We start from the raw sequence: 19,700 nt of genomic DNA, 5'->3' as shown, positions 1-19,700 counted from the left end.
CAAATAGCAGTGATTTACATTTGGACATTGACGATCACAAGATGATCACAAATTTCTGCAGGTCACCAATTATTCCGTAACACCACCGGAGGACTGAGGATGCAGAAATTTTAGTATTGGAATTTGACGTATGTGTTAACAATGTGTAGAGTGCTCTTGGAAAACAAGGAAACGAACAGAAAGGCAATCCAATCCAAATCTATGAACAGATCTGCGAGGAAATAAATTAAAAAACTATTTTATTTATTGCTTTATTATTATATTACATTACAGTCATTTAGCAGACGCTTTTATCCAAAGCGACTTACAATAAGTGTATTCAACATAGGTAGGGAACGAAAACTACTAATCACCAGAAGTCTTTAGTGCATTTTCTGCAAAAACAAGCAACCAAGAGTATACCTAGCGCTAAGGTAAAAGTGCAATATATCAGCTACCTATTTCCTTAAACAGATGAGACAAAATAGCTAAATCAAATGAGCATGAGCTAAAACAAATAAGTGTATCGACTAAACAAGATCCAATAAACAATCCAATAATCCAATAAACAATACAGCAATAGAAAACAAGCGTTCATACAACTAGTTAACAACAAGTAGGTCAGGCAGAGAGGAAGGGTAGTGTTTCCTGAAGAGGTGAGTTTTCAGCCTGCGGCTAAATATGGGCAGTGTCTCTGCTGTCCTAACATCAGTGGGAAGTTCATTCCACCACTGTGGGGCCAGAACAGAAAAGAGTCGTGACCGTGTGGATCGGCCAGAAGGACCCTTGAGTGACGAGGCAATCAGTCGCCCCGAGGTGGCAGACCGAAGTGGTCGGGCAGGGGTGTAGGCATCGACCATAGCCCGGAGGTAGGAAGGAGCTGTTCCTTTCACTGCCCTATAGGCTAGCACCAGGGTTTTGAACTGGATGCGAGCCGCTACGGGGAGCCAGTGTAGAGAGCGGAGAAGGGTGGTTGTGTGGGAGAACTTGGGGCGGTTGAACACCAGACGAGCCGCAGCTTTCTGAACAAGCTCCAGAGGTTTGATGGCAGATGCCGGAGCACCAGCAAGGAGGGAGTTGCAGTAGTCCAGGCGGGAGATGACGAGAGCCTGGATGAGCACCTGGGCTGCCTTCTCCGTGAGGAAGGGGCGAATCCTCCTGATGTTGTAGAGCAGGAATCTGCAGGACCTCGTCACTGATGCGATGTTTGCCGAGAACGTCAGTTGATCGTCCAGGGTCACACCCAGATTCTTCGCAGTCCGAGTTGAGGTCACCACAACATTATCAATGGTGATGGCCATGTCTCGGTGCGGACAGCCCTTCCCCGGGAGGAACATCAGCTCGGTCTTGTCCAGGTTGAGCTTCAGGTGGTTTGTCGACATCCACTCCGAGATGTCAGCCAGACAAGCAGCAATGCGTGCCTCCACCTGGGTATCAGAGGGGGGGAATGAGAGGATTAGCTGGGTGTCATCGGCATAGCAGTGGTAGGAAAAGCCATGGGAGTGGATGACAGCACCCAGAGATGTAGTGTAGAGAGAGAAAAGAAGAGGACCCAGAACCGAGCCTTGGGGAACCCCAGTTGTGAGCCTGTGTGGTTCTGACACAGACCCTCTCAGCATCACCTGGTAGGAGCGACCCGTCAGGTAGGATGCAAACAGGGAGAGTGCAGAGCCTGAGACACCCATCCCCTCGAGGGTGGAGAGGAGGATCTGATGGTTCACCGTGTCGAGTTGGTTGCCCGCCTCATGGGTAGGAGGAGATGGGCAAATAACTAGGTCAAAGGCGGCGAGAAACGAAAGTAGTGGGTCTAGCTGCTTCTCAGTCGGGAGGTTGAAGTCACCCAGAAGGATGAATCCAGAGCCATCGACGGATTATAGTTATATAAGTTATATATATAGTTATACTTATAGTAGCAACAACCAAAGAGAGGCAATCACATGACCCAGATAATAACACAACAGGTGGAACAAATAAATGAAAAATAATGAAAGCTACATAATTCTGTAAGTAGTGATGCATCAAGCTACTGGGAAATGTAGTTCAGCAAGTAGCTTAGCTGCTTATAGAGCTGCCAAACACTGGATGAGATCACTGTTTATTTATCCCCAGAGGGGGATGCAGATGTCTGAGACAGCAGCCGGGGTGAAACACAGGAGACGTACTGTAACAGATTAAAAGACTAAAACAAACCAAAATAAATAAGATAGTTTAGTTACATTATAGCTTAATATTTTTGACCTAAATAAACCAGCGATTTGAGTTTCATTTGTAATGGGTTTGTGTGTGTGTGTGTGTGTGTGTGTGTGTGTGTGTGTGTGTGTGTGTGTGTGTGTGTGTGTGTGTGTGTGTGTGTGTGTGTGCGTGTGCGTGCGTGCGTGTGTTTCTCAGCTGGCTAGACACAACAAAATCCTGCTGCACCTCCTCAAGCCTCCCAAGAGAAGCAAAGAGGATGGAGAGGAGGGCATCTCCTCCATGGTAAATAATGTACCTCGTCCCTGAAGTCTGCAGCATACCTCCAACTGACGTCCAAACTTTGTTCACAAAATGACGTCACGAAAACAAAGTTTGGACGTTCTTGTAATTAAGAGATGTTCTAACTAGCCGAAGAATGTTTGGGCAGAACATTGGCCCCGATTCACTAAGAAATTTACGACCATATTTTGATCTTACCGGCATTTAAGACAATATTTTGCATGAAGAAAATTGTCTTAAATCCCGGTAAGATCAAAATATGGTTGTAAATTGCTTAGTGAATCGGGGCCAATGTGTCTAATTGGTCAGACGTTCAATGTGACCGTGATATAGTTTTGTTTCCGCATTCTGTCCAAGGCATCATTCATTATACCAGCAGTGAAAACAGACATAGTTTTGAAGAGACGTTGGCTGAAGAGGTCAGGAGGTACTAGTCTCAATCTGAGGAGGTCGGCAAGCCCTTCCAAAGCCGAATAAGTTGAATTCTTGTTCAGTTGGAGTATGTTGCAGCCCTCCCTAACACCTCCTCCCTATGAGAAACACCCCATCTTTAACACATCCCTATGAGAAACCAGACTGTATTATGTTTGTGTCTCTGCTGAGCATGTTATGTAATAATAATAATAAATAATCTGTCTCTTTGTGTTCAGCTGAACCTGAACAACCGTCCTCTGTCCCAGATGTTGAAGTCCAGCGCTCCAGCTGTTGTAGTGGAACAAGACCCACTGGACCAGTATGACCAGCATACTGCCCAGATAGAGGTACAGTATGTACAGCATGACATCATAGAGGTACAGCATGACATCATAGAGGTACAGCATGACATCATAGAAGTACAGCATGACATCATAGAAGTACAGCATGACATCATAGAGGTACAGCATGACATCATAGTGGTTACGGGTGTTGGAAAAATTCGATTCATGTAAGAATCGTGATTCTTATTATCAACGATTCAAAATCGATTCACAATTTAAAAAAAAAAAATATATATATAATTGTTTTTGCTGGTTAAAGTTACAGGAGTTTTTACTCTGTGTGTGTGTGTGTGTGTGTGTGCGTGTGTGTGTGTGTGTGTGTGTGTGTGTGTGTGTGTGTGTGTGTGTGTGTGTGTGTGTGTGTGTGTGTGTGTGTAGATAGTGCGTGAGGACCGCAGCATGGAGCAGATAGTGTTTCCTGTTCATCCCATATGTGAGTACCTGACAGAGGAGTCCAAGGGCAGGGTGTTCAACTACACCGAACAGGACGAGCAGGGGTCAAAGGTCACAGACTTCTTTGAACAGACCTCCTTCCTGCACGGAGAGATGGAGTGGCAGAAGAAACTACGCAGTGAGTACACACACACACACACAAACACAAACACACACACATACAGGGCCGCACCAAGGGTAGTGCGAACTGTGCGGCCGCACAGGTCCCCGCGCTTGGGGGAGCCCCGCAAAAAAACGAAAAAATAAAATAAAATAAAAATAACCACCAAAAACTCGGAAATATCCGCCCAAAACCGCAAAAAAATCGCGCGCGCAACTTCGCACAGGGCCCCGCATTTCTCCCAAACGGCTCTGCACACATATGAACACACACTAACACCACACAATACACATGAACGCATACTTACACCACACAAAGACACATGTACAGTACACACACAGCACACATATTACAATCCTTGTGTGGAGACTTCAAAATGTTTTTTTTTTTTTTTTTTTTTCAAAATATATTTTTTGGGGGCTTTTTATGCCTTTATTTAGAGAGGGATAGGGAAAGTAGGCTGACAGGAAAAGGGCAGAGAGATGGGGGGGGGGGGGGGGTGGCACGTAGCAAAGGTCTTCGGGAACGGGAGACGAACACGCGACACACTGTCAGGCTGGCATTGCCTACGGTCACCCTATGGCCCAGGCCTTCTTTTCTTTTTTTTTTTTACAATTACAAAGCATAAACTTAAGCACTTCTCGGGTCATTTACACATCTACTCTTGCTTTCGTGTGAACCCCATTTTTTTAAGTTGCTTAATATTCATGATTTATTTAGATATTTGATATTCCTTTGATCAGACACGCCTCCCAGCCCTTTCAACTGTCTGTTAACCACATTCGACTTGAAAACACACGTCCCTGCTTCTGGTGATATTGTTGTCCTAATGTGTGAGGGGACCGTCATCTTTGAATTCGTTATTTTATTATGTAAGTCATGTCTGTAATGTAATGTTGCATAAAGACCATGCAACAGTGCTCAAAAGTGTAAATATTGCATTCACCAAACTATACCTTGTCTGTGTGTGTGTGTGTGTGTGTGTGTGTGTGTGTGTGTGTGTGTGTGTGTGTGTGCGTGTGCGTGTGCGTGTGTGTGTGTTGTATCCAGGTATGCCAGTATTGTATTGGTTCTCCGGGAGGATGACCCTGTGGGGTTCCATCTCCTTCAACCTGGCTGTGTTCATCAACCTCATCATCGCCTTCTTCTACCCATACAACTCTGGTACACAAGGTAACTAGAGTGCTACTGCGTTAATTAATAAAAAATATATATTATACTGTTTAGACTGATGATAGGTTCTTGGTTTACCTATGATGATGATGCATTTGATGAATTACCTCGTGTTTACCGTGCTTACTGTAAGTCGCTCTGGATTGCCTAAGTGCCTTAATGCCTCAATTATTACCATTGCTACTAAATTGCAGTAATAACACTGCACTTACAACACTTATGCTGCTGTATATCACGAAATTATAATGGCCAAAATCCCGGACGGTATCTAGTCCCCATCAGAGTCCTGCAACGGGCCGGGTACCCGCGGATACCCGACGGGTACCCGCGTTTGACGGGTGAAAACGGGTGAAAATCACACGGGTGCGGGGACGGGCGGTACTGAACTAATCGCGGGCGGGTATCATTTTATTGTGGAAATCAGAGAGCACTGTTTCCGCCCAAACAACGTCACTTGTGTAACTTAACACAGCACAACTGCATGGAGCATGCTGGTCAGTTATCTTAACTCACAAAAACACATTGAACATCCTGTTAAACCTTCAAATTAAAACTATCTGATGACGTAAACAACGACACATGTGTGCTGCGTAGATGCGCGTTCGCACGCGTGTCTTAAGCTTGCTCCTCCGTCTTCACTTGATTTCTGTACAAACCTGACCACTGAATGTAGCGCTGTTGTTGAAGGCTGCTATCTTTTTCAACACACTTTTCAATAGGATTTACATTTTACACAGGTAAACGGGCGGACAACGGGTCGTTTATTTGACGGGCGGGGCGGGTCTGGTTCGTATTTTGAAATAATCACGGGTGACGGGTCGGTCTACGGATCTGAGTATTGACGGGCGGGGCGGGCGCGGGTTCTCAAAATTGGACCCGTGCAGGACTCTGGTCCCCATATCAATATAAAAATGGGAAATGGTGCATTTCTATAGTGCCTTTATCCAAAGCCCTTTACAATGTGCATTACATTCACACACCGACGGCGGAGGAAACCATGCAAGGCACCAACCTGCTCATCAGGAGCAGTTAGGGGTTCAGTGTCTTGCTCAAGGACACAAGCCAGGGGGAGTCGGGGATTGAACACGGAACCCTCTGATTTCAAAGTGGCTGCTCTACCTCCCGAGCCACTGTCGCACCTGATATAATATCTATTTATTACACGGCTTGGTTGAATGCTTGATTCTGATTGGTCAATCATCGGTCATTATTTCTTGATAATGACCGCTGCCTAATCAAAGACTCAGAGCACCTGCTCATGTCAACCTGCGCTGCTTGGTTTTATGCTGTAATCCAACATGACAGCCATGTAAAAAACAAACAATGTCATTTACAACTAAACGTTGCTCTCAAGAATGTTTTTGAAAACATATGAAGTGAGAAATAGAATCACTTTTCGGTCATTGCATCGTCTGTTTGATCCACTACACTTCCTTGTTTATCGTTGCACGCAAGAATACCAAAACACAGTCGTCATTATAGACAAATCCGGCGGTATATAGAATGGGGGCGATTATGTTTTGGGGCGAGTCTTACCTTATGGACTCGTTTTCTGAGGCGAACTTCTCCGCCCAGCCCAATACTTATGGAATACTTTCATTGCCGTAAGCAAGGAAATACTTTGTTTTGTTGTTACTTTTGGCTCAATTTATTTATTTATTTATTAAGTAGCCGTGTAATAAGCGGTCTTTACATTTCAATAATGACCACCTCCCCATACATTATCCCTTACATAATATATTGCCAAGCCTTAACCCATTCAATACAGGAACGCATCTGTGTCATTTTTAGATTTCTTTGGCTGTTCAAAAATAGCAGATATACAAATTCATAGCGGGCGGACATTTGTTACTCAAATCTTTGCTTCTGGGGGTCCCTGGAACTAAATATTTTGATATGGGGGTCGGCCTTGACAAGTTTGAGAACCACTGATATAGAAACATAGGTTTTTCAGAAACCTGTTAGGATTTAGGAAGATATTTGTATAACCCAATATGACTTATTCTTAAAAAGAATGTCTCTCCTCTCCTCCCTGTAGGAGCGATAGATGACTCCATGTTGTTGATGCTGTTCTGGGGTATGGCTGGTCTGTCGGTGCTCGGTCTGTTCTCTCAGCGCTTCGGTCTCAGACCGCTCAGTGTGGCTCTCATCCTGAGATCCATCTACCATCTGGGCATAGGAAACACTCTGATACTGCTGGGGACAGTCAATGTAAGAGCACCTAGAACAAGTTTCGGTCCTTAGACCTTCACATGTTTGTCCTGATGAAGGTCTAAGGACCGACGTTTTTTGCATGTGGGGTCTTTCTCACACTCAGTGTGCATTTGGACCGTCCTTGTGTCCTACTCACCTGTCGTCTGCCTTTTAGGTGTGGATCAGCCTTTTTTTCAATTTTGAGCCTTCACTGTTGTTATTAAAAAAGAAAAACATATATTTTTTATTAATTGTTTTATTAAAATCATTTTCAATTATTATATTCCAAATATTCCAAATCAATTATTTTGTATAATAAATTACATTGATTACTTTGATTAACTGTTACACCCCTTAACTAAACTAGGTAGCAATGTGTAATATAATGCATTGTGTCCAGTTGATAAACAAGGTGGTGTTTGTGGTGAGTTTTTAGACTAAACTACATTACCCATCAGGCACCTGGGAACAGGTAGTAATATAATGCATTGTGTGTAGTTGATAAACAAGGTGGTGTTCGTGGTGAGCTTCGTGGGGAACAATGGGAAGTTCATCCTGGGATACAAGGCCATGCTGATGGATGTGGAGTTGCTCTATCATCTAGCCTACGTCCTCACCTCCACCCTGGGCCTGTGTGTCCACGAGCTCTTCTACAGCATACTGGTACGCACACACACACACGCACACACACACGCATACACACACACACACACACACACACACACATACACACACACACGCATACACACAAACACGCACGCACGCACACACACACGCACGCACGCACGCACACACACGCACACACATGCATGCACGCACGCACACTTGCACATGCAAACCCACACACACACACACATGCACACACATGCATGCACGCACGCACACTTGCACATGCAAACCCACATACACACACACACACACACGCACACACGCACACACACACACACACATGTGCGCACACATTCATAGTATTATTTTGTATGTGTGCGTGTGTGCGTGATTCTGGGTGTGTCGGGATATACTGTACATGTGTATGTATTGTCAATCAGAAAGTGTGAAAATCATTCCGAACTTGGAACACCTTTTTCTCACAATGACAGTTTTTAAAATCACATATTTCTATATGTTGTTGTTCCATAACCGTTGGAACAATTTAATCAAGTGATATCTCACTTCAAATATTATGTACAAATGCTCCCTCCCTATTTATCTCTTTCTATCTCTTCCTCCCACTCTCCCCCCTCTTTTCTCCCTCCATCTCCCTCTCTCCCTCTCCACTTGACATATCTCTCTCTCCCTCAAACACGACTAAAAACCAAAGGTGACCCGCTGGGCTTTCTCTGTAGTATTTGTTTAATCAAACATAAAGACCCACCTCTTCTCTTCTTGCTTTTAGTTTTGTCTGAGGATGTCCCAAGGTTTATGTCCACTCTGTCCTTCCACTACATGCTTTTTTATTTAATGTTTTTAATCATTTTTGATTGATTTTGACTTTTAAGTTTTAGCTTTTATCTGTTTTGCTGTGATTTACTTGTTTTTAATTTGCTTTTATATGGCTATTACATTGCTGCTGGTCGTCCTTGATTGGAAAGCACTTTGGGTCAACGGCTGTTGTTTTTAAATGTGCTATATAAATAAAGATGACTTGACTCTCTCTCTCTCTCTCTCTCTCTCTCTCTCTCTGTCTCTCTCTCTGTCTCTCTCTCTCTCTCTCTCTCTCTCTCTCTCTCTAGTTGTTTGACCTGATCTATCGTGAGGAGACGTTGTTCAACGTGATAAAGAGTGTGACCCGTAACGGCCGCTCCATCCTGCTGACCGCTCTGCTGGCTCTCATCCTGGTCTACCTGTTCTCCATCGTGGGCTTCCTCTGTCTGAAGGACGACTTCATCATGGAGGTCGACCCCCTGGCCCAGATAGCACCAGGTATAACCCCTGACCTCTGACCCCATAAACCTGTCTGTCTCCAGTGGTGGACATGTACTCAAGTACTGTACTTAAGTACAATTTTGAGGTATTTTGTACTTTCTGGAGTATTTCCAGTACTTTTACTTCCACTCCACTACATCTCAGAGGCAAATATTGTACTTTTACTCCTCTACAATTATTTGAAAACTTTAGTTACTAGTTACTTATAATTATATTATAAGACATACAGTACAGTAACCACTTCAGCCCGGTTTTATATATAGGCTACTTGAAAATAGCCGATCTACATCGATCTTGTAGATCTGCTATTTTCAAACATTTGAGTTCTTTCACTTTTGGTGCTTTAGGTATATTTTGATGCCAATACTTTTGTACTTTTACACAAGTAAATTTTGAATTCCGGACTTTTACTTGTAACAGAGTATTTCTGCATTGCAAGCATTGATACTTTTGCTTAGGTAAAAATATGAGTACTTTTTCCACCACTGTCTATTCCTGGGTCACTCCCCTTTTGATTGATTGATTGAATAGTTTATTAACCGTTTGCAAACAGTACAGCAAGTACGATTACGCAAGTAACGCTCAAAGGATAACACAAAAGAATGCCTTGATGGGGCGTCTGCTGGCCTAGCGGTCCAGGCGCAAACAGTGGTGGAAAGTAACTAAGTACATTTACTTAAGTACTGTACTTAAGTACAATTTTGAGGTATTTGTACTTTACTTGAGTATTTCCAATTTCCAATACTTTTACTTCTACTCCACTACATCTCAGAGGCAAATATTGTACTTTTACTCCACTACATTTACTTGAAAACTTTAGTTACTAGTTACTTTTCAGATGTAAATTATGATATAATGAAACATACATTAACCACTTTAAACCTATTTTATACCTAGGCTATTTGAAAATAGCAGATCTACAAGCTCACAACGCGTCGCGATGCGACGCGTTGTGAGCTTGTAGATCTGCTATTTTCAAATATTTAGTACTTTTACTTTTGGTACTTTAAGTACATGTTGATGCCAATACGTTTGTACTTTTACTCGAGTACATTTTTGATTCTGGACTTTTACTTGTAACAGAGTATTTTTATATTGCAGTATTGGTACTTTTACTTAAGTAAAGAATTTGAGTACTTTTTCCACCACTGGGCGCAAACCACATAGGCTGGTAAACCAGCTTGACAGCGCGTCGCGGGTTCGACTCTCGATCCCGACGACCTTTGCAGTGTGTCACCCCCCCCCCCCCATCTCTCTCCCCATTCCCTGTCAGCCTACTTTCCTATCAATAAAGGCAGAAAAAGCCCCCAAAAATATAAAAAATCACACCCAGTGTGAGTAAGCGGTGCCTACTCTGTTTGATGAGTGTGTGCTGTCATTCAGGCGGTACAGATCTATGTGATGTGTGGGCGCTGGGATTCAGACGGTACTACTCAATTTGATGTGTGGATGGGTGCTGGTATTGAGGCGGTACTAAAAGAATATGTGTACTCTTTTTATCAACTTTTAAGTATTTTAACTCATTTTAACTATGTTTAAGTATTTTTACTAATTTTAACTACGTTTGAGTAATTTTACAAATTTTAACAACCTTTAAGTATTTTTACTCATTTGAAGTACTACTGAGTATTTTACTCAATTTAAGTACTCTTAAGTATTGTTACTCAATGTATTTACTTTAAAGTATTGTTGTTAAATATTTGTACTCTATTTACTTTTAATGATTTTTACTCACATTGTACGGACGGACACGCAAACACACACGGTCAAATGTAGAGCCGCTGGCACCGCTAAAAATAAAATAAAATAAAAAGCTTTGATGGCTGGTTTCCATTGTGGTCCTTGTGGAGCTCCCTCTGGTGTTGTGCCCGTGTGTGTCTCTCACTCTAGTGAAGTAGTCAGACAGGTGCATGGGCACTGATCCTTTGAGTATCTTGTAGACCAGGCCCATTGCATGTTGCTGTACTCTGTCCTCTACCCTGAGCCATCCCAGCCCAGTAAAGTGAGCTGGACGTTTCCACTTTCGTCTTCCTCAGAGTCAAACAGAGTCAAAACTGCTATTTTAGAAAAATAATGTGTGCAAATCTTTTCATATATATTTTTTGCGTTCCCAGTCTTAATGGGTTAAGGTCTATCCCTATGATAACTATAACTATAACACTTAGTTACTCCAAATGCTGTCATGAGTCAGATGATTGCAGCTGTGTTGTTGTGTTGTTGTGCAGCTCCAGGACAGAGTGAAGCTTCTCAGGACTTCCTGAACTCCTGCTCTTCAGATGGAGTCAGCTGTACGTCAGAAACCTCTGCTGTTACACCTACTGGAGAGGAGCACGGTACGAGTCACCTAGTTAGTTAGTTACTTAGTTAGTTAGTTACTTAGTTAGTTGTGTTTAGCTGTATAGTGTACAGTAGTTGTGTTTAGCTGTATAGTGTACAGTTAGCTGGGTAAAGAGTTAATTAGGTTTGGTAGTGTAAAGTCAGTCAGTCAGTCTGATAGTTAGTTAGGTTTAGCTGTATGGTAGTGAATCACTGGAGGGGAGACAGTTAGCAGTGACAAACAGTATCAATGTGATGATAACTGTGTGTGTGTGTGTGTGTGTGTGTGTGTGTGTGTGTGTGTGTGTGTGTGTGTGTGTGTGTGTGTGTGTGTGTGTGTGTGTGTGTGTGTGTGTGTGTGTGTGTGTGTGTGTGTGTGTGTGTGTGTGCGTGCGTGCGTGTTCCAGAGGAGTCTAACACAGAGCGTGCGTGTGACACTCTGTTGATGTGCATCGTGACCGTATTGAACCACGGCCTCAGGAATGGAGGAGGAGTTGGAGATGTCCTCAGAAAACCATCCAAGAATGTAAACACACCAACTGTCTGTCTGTCTGTCTACTATCTACATATACTGTCTATATGTATATCTGATTTATACCGTGTGTGTGTGTGTGTGTGTGTGTGTGTAGGAGCCGTTGTTCCCTGCCAGGGTGGTGTATGACCTGTTGTTCTACTTCATCGTCATCATCATCGTTTTGAACCTGATCTTCGGTGTGATCATCGACACCTTCGCCGACCTGAGGAGCGAGAAACAGAAGAAAGAAGAGGTTCTCAAAACTACCTGCTTTATCTGTGGTGGGTCAAACTAACTACAAAACTACCACTAACTACAAAACCGCCTGCTTCATCTGTGGTGGGTCAAACTAACTACAAAACTACCACTAACTACAAAACCACCTGCTTCATCTGTGGTTGGTACAATTAACTAGCTGGTTATAGTGGACACGACATTATCTCTTCCAGTGCCATGCTTATTTATGGAATGTGCCACAACCAAAATTAATTGTAAAAAAAAAAGTGCTTAGGAGCCGAGATACAGCCTTTTTCAGTAAAAAGTTAACCCTTTAAGACCTGAGGCGATTCTTTAAAAAAATCTAAATCCTAACATTTTTTGGAAAAAAATCTAAACATTAATTTTTTCACGATTTTTCAAAAATAGCAGATCTACAAGTTCATAGCGCGGCACTCGGTGCTGCGCTATGAGCTTGTATATCTGCTATTTTTGAATAGCCAAAGACATCTAAAGTGACACAGATGCGTCCCAGGTATACAAGAAGTGAATGGAGCAGCAAATCTTCAAATCATCATATCTTGGGTTCTGAACATGCTTTTCCATGTTTCCATTTTTTTTTTTTTTTTTTTTTTTTAGACGTCTTTTCATGACGTCTTGGCGCTCAGGGCGTCAGGCCTCGTGACGTCTTAGACGTCATGTGGCACTGAATGAGTTAAAGGCAAAAAACAGGCAAACATTCAGCAAAATGTGCACATCTACAAGCTCACAACATTGTGCTATGACGCATTGCAAGCTTGTAGGGTTCGTTGAAGAGTTATGGTGTAGTGGGAAAAAAGGAGGGGACAATGTATAGACCCCCTGGGCGACCCTGGTCAACCAAGTATGTAGGGTTTAACCCATTAAGACCTGGAACTGTGTCATTTTTTGTTTTGAGCTAAAAAGCTTTATTTTACACTTTGGCTATTCAAAAATAGCAGATATACAAGCTCATAGCGCGGCACCGAGTGCCGCGCTACGAGCTTGTAGATCTGCTATTTTTGAAAAATCGTGAAAATGTGTGCAAATCTTTGAATATATATATTTTTAAAGCAAATATTTTTAACTCAAATTTTTGCTTCTGGGGGGTCCCTGGAACAAAATATTTTGATGCAGGTCCGCGGTCAAATACATATCATTTTGGGGGTCCTTGACATGAAAAAGTTTGAGCACCGCTGATATAGAAACATACGTTTTTCAGAATACTGTTGAGATTTAGGAGACATTTAGAATCGGCTTCAGGTCTTAATGGTTTAAGTGCTTATGTCAACATGTTCTCAGTCTCAGCTCATCACAGAAAGGCCTGAATGGCTCTGCAAGGTCCTGCAGGGCCATTCACAACTCTTAGTAGTGAGAGCATAGTTCACACTGAGCACCATAACTATAACGATAACTACTAATATTAGGGGTGTCACGATACACAAATGTCACGATACGATACACGATATTGGGCTCACGATATCGATACGATACATATATTTGTTTTTTCTTCCAATATCATCAACATTTGCGATCATCTTTTAAAGTGCTTTATTTGTAAAGCTCACATAATTATAGTTATACTGTAGTTATAGTTATCGTGCTTAGTGTGAATGGCCCTTAACAACTCTTTGACTGCCCTTGACTCGATAACGCGTCAATTGCTAGTTTGTCCAGTTGGCCGTCGACGCGTTAGACGCGCGTTCATTGTTTAATCTCTGATCGCACTATTCTGCTTATTTTTCATTCTAGGTTTCGAGCTCCACTTACTTCACCCACACCGGCATCCGGTTTTATGACGCAGGTTCCGTTTCCGGTTTTCATTTTTTTCCACGGTCATTTTCGGCCAGAATAGGGAAACGCACGTTTTTTTCACACGGTATAAAAAACGAACGGAGAGGTCCACTTCTATTATCTATAGTCTGGGTGACGAACAGTCATCGCCGTCGTGTATCACATCGTAATTTTGGCCGATCGGAGAATCTGAGAACACGTCACATCCGGTTTGACGTATTTGACTGTTTGACTCTGTTTGGGGGGGGGCAGCAAGTCAGCGAGCTGATGAAGGTGTCTATTTGCTGCTCTCTGCTGGTGGAACCATCGTATGTGTTCAAAACTGCAGCTAGACTTACTATATGAAAATTAAATAACAAAATAACAACAAAAAAAACACGAAAATCGCTGGCACTGGGGGAGTACTTTATGAAAATACTCTGTCAGTCAAAGAGTTTGTTCGTCTTTGTACCTGGTGTGGAGTGTGTAATGTCGACATTGAAACAACATCAACTTCAATCACTCAGTTGATCAGTCAGTGTTTTGTGGTGTGTTTCAGGTCTGGAGCGTGATAAGTTTGATAATAAAACTGTGTCCTTTGAGGAGCACATCAAACTGGAACACAACATCTGGAACTATCTGTACTTCATCGTTCTGGTCCGTGAGAAGAACAAGACCGACTACACTGGACCTGAGAGCTACGTAGCACACATGATCAAGGTACACACATGCACGCACGCACGCACACACATGCACACAGCACCACACAGACAGGCCTTTTTCGGCCTGGCGGAGACGACAAAGGATAAGCGTATAGGGTTCACCTGGTTTGAATATGTTTTGTGTGGGGGCTGGAATAGAAAGCAGCAGCATTTGGTTTATGTGTGTGTGTGTGTGTGTGTGTGTGTGTGTGTGTGTGTGTGTGTGTGTGTGTGTGTGTGTGTGTGTGTGTGTGTGTGTGTGTGTGTGTGTGTGTGTGTGTGTGTGTGTGTGTTTGTATTACTATACTTGCGAGGACCAAGTATAGTAGCATTTGAAGAAATATACATTGTGAGGACGGTTTTCCTGGTCCTCACAAGACAATTAGAAAAACATTCAGGTCGGTATTAGACATTTAGGTGTCTTAGAGGTTAGGTTTAGGGATTGGAATTAGCGTTAAACATGATTTATACTTAGTTGCGCGCCAGTGTCATGCACCGAAAAATTGCTGATCTATAAGCTCACAACTGCGACGCGTTGCGAGCTTGTAGATCTGCTGTTTTTCGGCTTTAGGCTTACAGTTAAAATGGCAATTATTATTTTTAAATGGCATACATAACATGGCTGTCCTAAAGTGTTGATGTCCTCACAAGTATAGTAATAAAAAAATGGTGTGTGTGTGTGTGTGTGTGTGTGTGTGTGTGTGTGTGTGTGTGTGTGTGTGTGTGTGTGTGTGTGTGTGTGTGTGTGTGTGTGTGTGTGTGTGTGTGTGTGTGTGTGTGTGTGAATGTGCGTGCGTGCGTCTGTGTTTCAGGACAACAACCTAGACTGGTTTCCACGGATGCAGGCGATGTCGTTGGTGGTAACCGACGGCGACGGGGAGCAGAATGAGATGCGGATGCTACAGGACCGCCTGATGTCTACCATGAAGGTCGTCACGACCTTGACCTCTCAGCTCAATGATCTGAAGGAACAGGTACTCACACACACACACACACACACACACACTCACACACACACACGCACGCGCACACACACACACACACACACACACACACACACACACACACACTGAGCACGTCATTAAAACAGTGTATTTCCTGTAGATGACAGAACAGAGGAAGAGGAGGCAGAGGATGGGCTTCGTCGATGTCCAATCAGGAGCCGGCCCTGGGCTTCCCCCTAGTGCTGCAGGAGGAAACCACCAGATCCACAAATCATAAGGAACAGACTGACTATAAACAGATCTACAAATCATAAGGAACAGACTATAAACTATAAGCAGACCTAAAAAGGTCAATCATAGTAGTAAGGTGTTGCCATATTCAGGGTCAGATCAGTGTACATTACTGTACATGTAAACACTCTCTGTAGCTCAATCCCACTACTCACATTTCTGCCTTCTCGCCTCCTCCGGCGCCTGGCCTTTGGAGGAGCCGAGGACGGAGGAGAGAGGAGGCTCCCCAGGACACATGGAGCGAGGGTCAACGAGGAGGCCGGGCAGGGAAACCACAAAAGACGTTTGGGAGTGTTGGGATGTGGCTGTAATAGGGGTGTGCCGATATATCGTCCCGCGATATATCGCGATACGTTTTCGTGACGATATGTATCGTTTTGGAAGAAAAAATATGTAGTTAAAAAAAAAAAAAAAAACAGCCCAGAGGTGAAAAGGGTGACAACATGTTGTTTTTTTTCGGGTCAGGCGTCACACTATTGCCCTATTTGGATTCAAAACGGCTATTGTAGCTGAAGTTTGCATGTCTGAATAATGCAAAAACAGAATTATTTGTTTGCATTTGCTTTTTTTTCTCCCCCATATATTTTAATAATAAAAAAGTGCGTATCGTATCGAAATCGTATCGAAGTTGTGAGCCCAATATCATATCGTATCGTTTCGTGAAATTAGTGTATCGGCACACCCCTATGACACATTAGGATTTTATTGTCATAGACACACAGCAGTTTACTGATAACGACACTTTTTGGTGTGGTTTTATTAAATAATGTAAAGTAAAGTTTAGAGGCATATGGGGATTGCTGTGGTTTAATTCATGTACGTTTAGACATGCGATCGATGTGGTTTAATTAATAAATTATAGTGACTTTTAGGCGTGTTTGTTGTTCTTTAATTCATTTGATTTAAGTTATGTTTTAGGCATGCGGTGTGGTTCGAGTAAATAATTTAAGTTAAGTTTAGTCGTGTGTTCGGTGGTGTTTAATTAATTTACGTTTAGGCACATGTTTTTTTTTGGTTTTGTTTAATTAATTTAAGATAAGTTTAGACATGGGTGTGGTGTTGTTGAAATAATTTAAGTTAAGTTTAGCCATGGGTGTGGTGTGGTTAAGTTGAGGTTAAGGATGTGGGCCTAAACTGACTGACTGACTGAAGACAGATCTGTCAACATCACCATGGTAACATGGACATCATTGTAGAGACATCGCCATGGTAACATGGACATCATTCTATAGACAGATTACAACAGCCATAATAGACGTTAATATAATTTATTTAATAGAACAACAGTACTGTGTGATGACTGCAGCAGTCTACATCATATTATGATGTCTTTAATACAACAAGTGCTGTGTGATGATGACTGCAGATTAATATGATGTTTAATATACGTGCAGTAACAGTATAGGCTACTGTGTGATGATTGCACAAACATTCGGTTCTGTTTTCTCTGTAATAAATGTGTGTTGAGATATCGACAATAATGTATGCTTCATTATTTAGCATGTTGTGATTACTTTACACACACACCACACACACACACACACACACACACACACACACACACCACACACCACACACCACACACACACACACACACACACACACACACACACACACACACACACACACACACACACACACACACACGATAGCTTTGCGTTTGGAGGTTCATCCTGGAAGTGAAAAGCTTCTTCCTTCTTCTTCCGGCTAATTCCCATCGGGGTCGCCACAGCGGATCATCAGTTTCTGGTTCTGTTTTCTGGGTCTTCCTCGGTGACGCCTGCCACCTGCATGTCCTCTCTCACCGCATCCATAAACCTCCCCCTTGGCCTTCCTCTTCTCTCTATCTGGCAGTTCCATCCTTCTCCCAATGTAGGCCTACCTCTATGAGGCCTACCCTTCATCCCTCCTTTTCCTCCTTGTCCAAACCATCTCAACCTCGTCTCTCTTGCTTTATCCCCAACGAGAGGCGAGTTTGAGATGGTTTGGACCAGAGCCATTCAAGGAGAGTTACTTAATGTACCAAAAGTAAAAGTACAAAAATGTTTGAAAATAGCCTAGGTATGAAATAGGGTTAAAGTGGTTAATGTATGTTTTGTAATATAATAATTTGTATCTGCAAAGTAACTAGTAACTAAAGTTTTCAAATAATTGTAGTGGAGTATAAGTACAATATTTGCCTTTGAGATGTAGTGGAGTAGAAGTAAAGATACTTAAAATTGGAAATACTCCAGTGAAGTAAAAGTACCTCAAAATTGTACTTAAGTACAGTACTTGAGTAAATGTACTTAGTTACTTTACACCACTGTCAGTAACAGGGAGCTCCCCATCTCTAAAGCTCTTTTAAGCATTAAACATCCGTTGTGACTTGTCAGAGTGAAAACTGCTGTTTGGACGCCATCTGGTGTCTATGAGCAGGTATTACATGTGATGTTGATCTTTCTGTGGATATCCTATAATCCTATTATTTTAGGATCTTACTATCCTCCTTCTATTCTATCCTACTATATACAGTGGTGGAAAAAGTACTCACATGTTTTACAAATCAAAACTGCAGTGCAGATATACTCTGTTATTACAAGTAAAAGTCCGGAATAAAAAATGTACTTGAGTAAAAGTACAAAAGTATTGGTATCAAAAGTACTTAAAGTACTAAAAGTAGAAAGTAGTCATTGTGCAGAATGTCCCATTTCACAAGTTTTCAAATGTATGAAAAATATTTTGAAAATAGCCTAAATATCTACAAGCTCACAATGCTCACATTGTGAGCTTGTAGATCTGCTATTTTCAAATGGCTGAAATGTATATACTGTAGGGCTGAAATGGTTACTGTATGTTTTGTAATAATAATAATTGAAATCTACAAAGTAACTAGTCAAATAATTGTAGTGGGGTAGAAGTACAATATTTACCTCTGTGATGTAGTGGAGTAGAAGTACTTAGTTACTTTACACCACTGGTCAAAGCATATATATATATCTTGCTGCTTAGCAGAAATGGAAATTCCAAAATATATCTTGACATTTTATTTTTGATATATTAGTTGGTGAACAGAAATGACTGGACAGATGACAGCTTCCTGTGTGCAGCTTTCAGGGGGCGTAGCTACTGACTCTGTATAGCAGTGAAGCTGTTACTGTAGCGATATACTGTATAGTTAACCCCCCCCCTCTCTCTCTCTCTCTCTCTCTCTCTCTCTCTCTCTCTCTCTCTCTCTCTCTCTCTCTCTCTCTCTCTCTCTCTCTCTCTCTCTCTCCCAGGCCTGCTCCACCCAGCTCACCATTTGTTCAACAGGAAGATGGACACCAGTGATGATTATAGATCAGTTAAACATTCATTACAAACACTTTATTTTACTTGTCAACTTGACACTAAATTATTTTTTACTTTGAAACAAGAGAAAAACATTTGAAAAGGTAACTGGACATACTGTAACAGGGGTCACATTAGTGCTTCTTACTTCTCAGAAAGACGGGGAAAAAACTGTTATGTTTTCAAGTAAAATGTCATACTATACTACTGTATGTTATCAATACTTTCAAATGACTACAAACATGAGCCTAATGAAATGGGTCTCTTCTGGTGACCTACAGTAACTCACTAACACTGTTGTCACAATGTTTACAATGGAAGGTTTTACTCAATGTGTACATGCTGCTAACCAATGGAATCACATGTAACATTGTTTACAATGGAAAGGTTTTCTTTACAGTGTGGACACGCTGGTGTGTCTTCAGATTAGATATCGTCTCTGTCGGGTGGAAACCTCATTATGTCCACAAGCCGTCGCTTTTCCGAAAACGGAACGAAAATGTTCCAGTTAATAGTGAAAATATCAGATCTACAAGCTCAGAACGATGTGACACGTTCTGA

General features: G+C 42.2%; 1 protein-coding gene across 5 annotated transcripts in view; it reads left to right on the top strand.

Annotated features, from left to right (window-relative positions):
• The window catches only part of itpr3 (inositol 1,4,5-trisphosphate receptor, type 3), a 130,237-nt gene that overhangs the window by 88,987 nt on the left and 21,550 nt on the right, over positions 1 to 19,700 (top strand). For 2 of the 5 annotated variants that reach the window (XM_080443531.1, XM_080443528.1), the window contains 13 exons: positions 2,368 to 2,454; positions 3,102 to 3,212; positions 3,588 to 3,780; positions 4,813 to 4,935; positions 6,974 to 7,146; positions 7,627 to 7,791; positions 8,862 to 9,051; positions 11,280 to 11,387; positions 11,778 to 11,896; positions 12,000 to 12,165; positions 14,451 to 14,611; positions 15,405 to 15,566; positions 15,697 to 17,297. In XM_080443531.1, coding sequence (XP_080299657.1) covers positions 2,368 to 2,454; positions 3,102 to 3,212; positions 3,588 to 3,780; positions 4,813 to 4,935; positions 6,974 to 7,146; positions 7,627 to 7,791; positions 8,862 to 9,051; positions 11,280 to 11,387; positions 11,778 to 11,896; positions 12,000 to 12,165; positions 14,451 to 14,611; positions 15,405 to 15,566; positions 15,697 to 15,813 — 1,875 coding nt within the window. In that variant the 3' untranslated portion in view covers positions 15,814 to 17,297. Of the gene's footprint in view, positions 1 to 2,367; positions 2,455 to 3,101; positions 3,213 to 3,587; positions 3,781 to 4,812; positions 4,936 to 6,973; positions 7,147 to 7,626; positions 7,792 to 8,861; positions 9,052 to 11,279; positions 11,388 to 11,777; positions 11,897 to 11,999; positions 12,166 to 14,450; positions 14,612 to 15,404; positions 15,567 to 15,696; positions 17,298 to 19,700 lie in introns of those variants that run through there. The other 3 variants (XM_080443529.1, XR_013934116.1, XM_080443530.1) reach the window with 3 other exon arrangements.

Source organism: Gymnoscopelus braueri (genome assembly GCF_963280865.1).
Source record: "Gymnoscopelus braueri genome assembly, chromosome: 12".
NCBI lineage: Eukaryota > Metazoa > Chordata > Actinopteri > Myctophiformes > Myctophidae > Gymnoscopelus > Gymnoscopelus braueri.
Note: the sequence above shows the minus strand (reverse complement) of the source record. Positions and strands in the feature narration are given on the sequence as shown.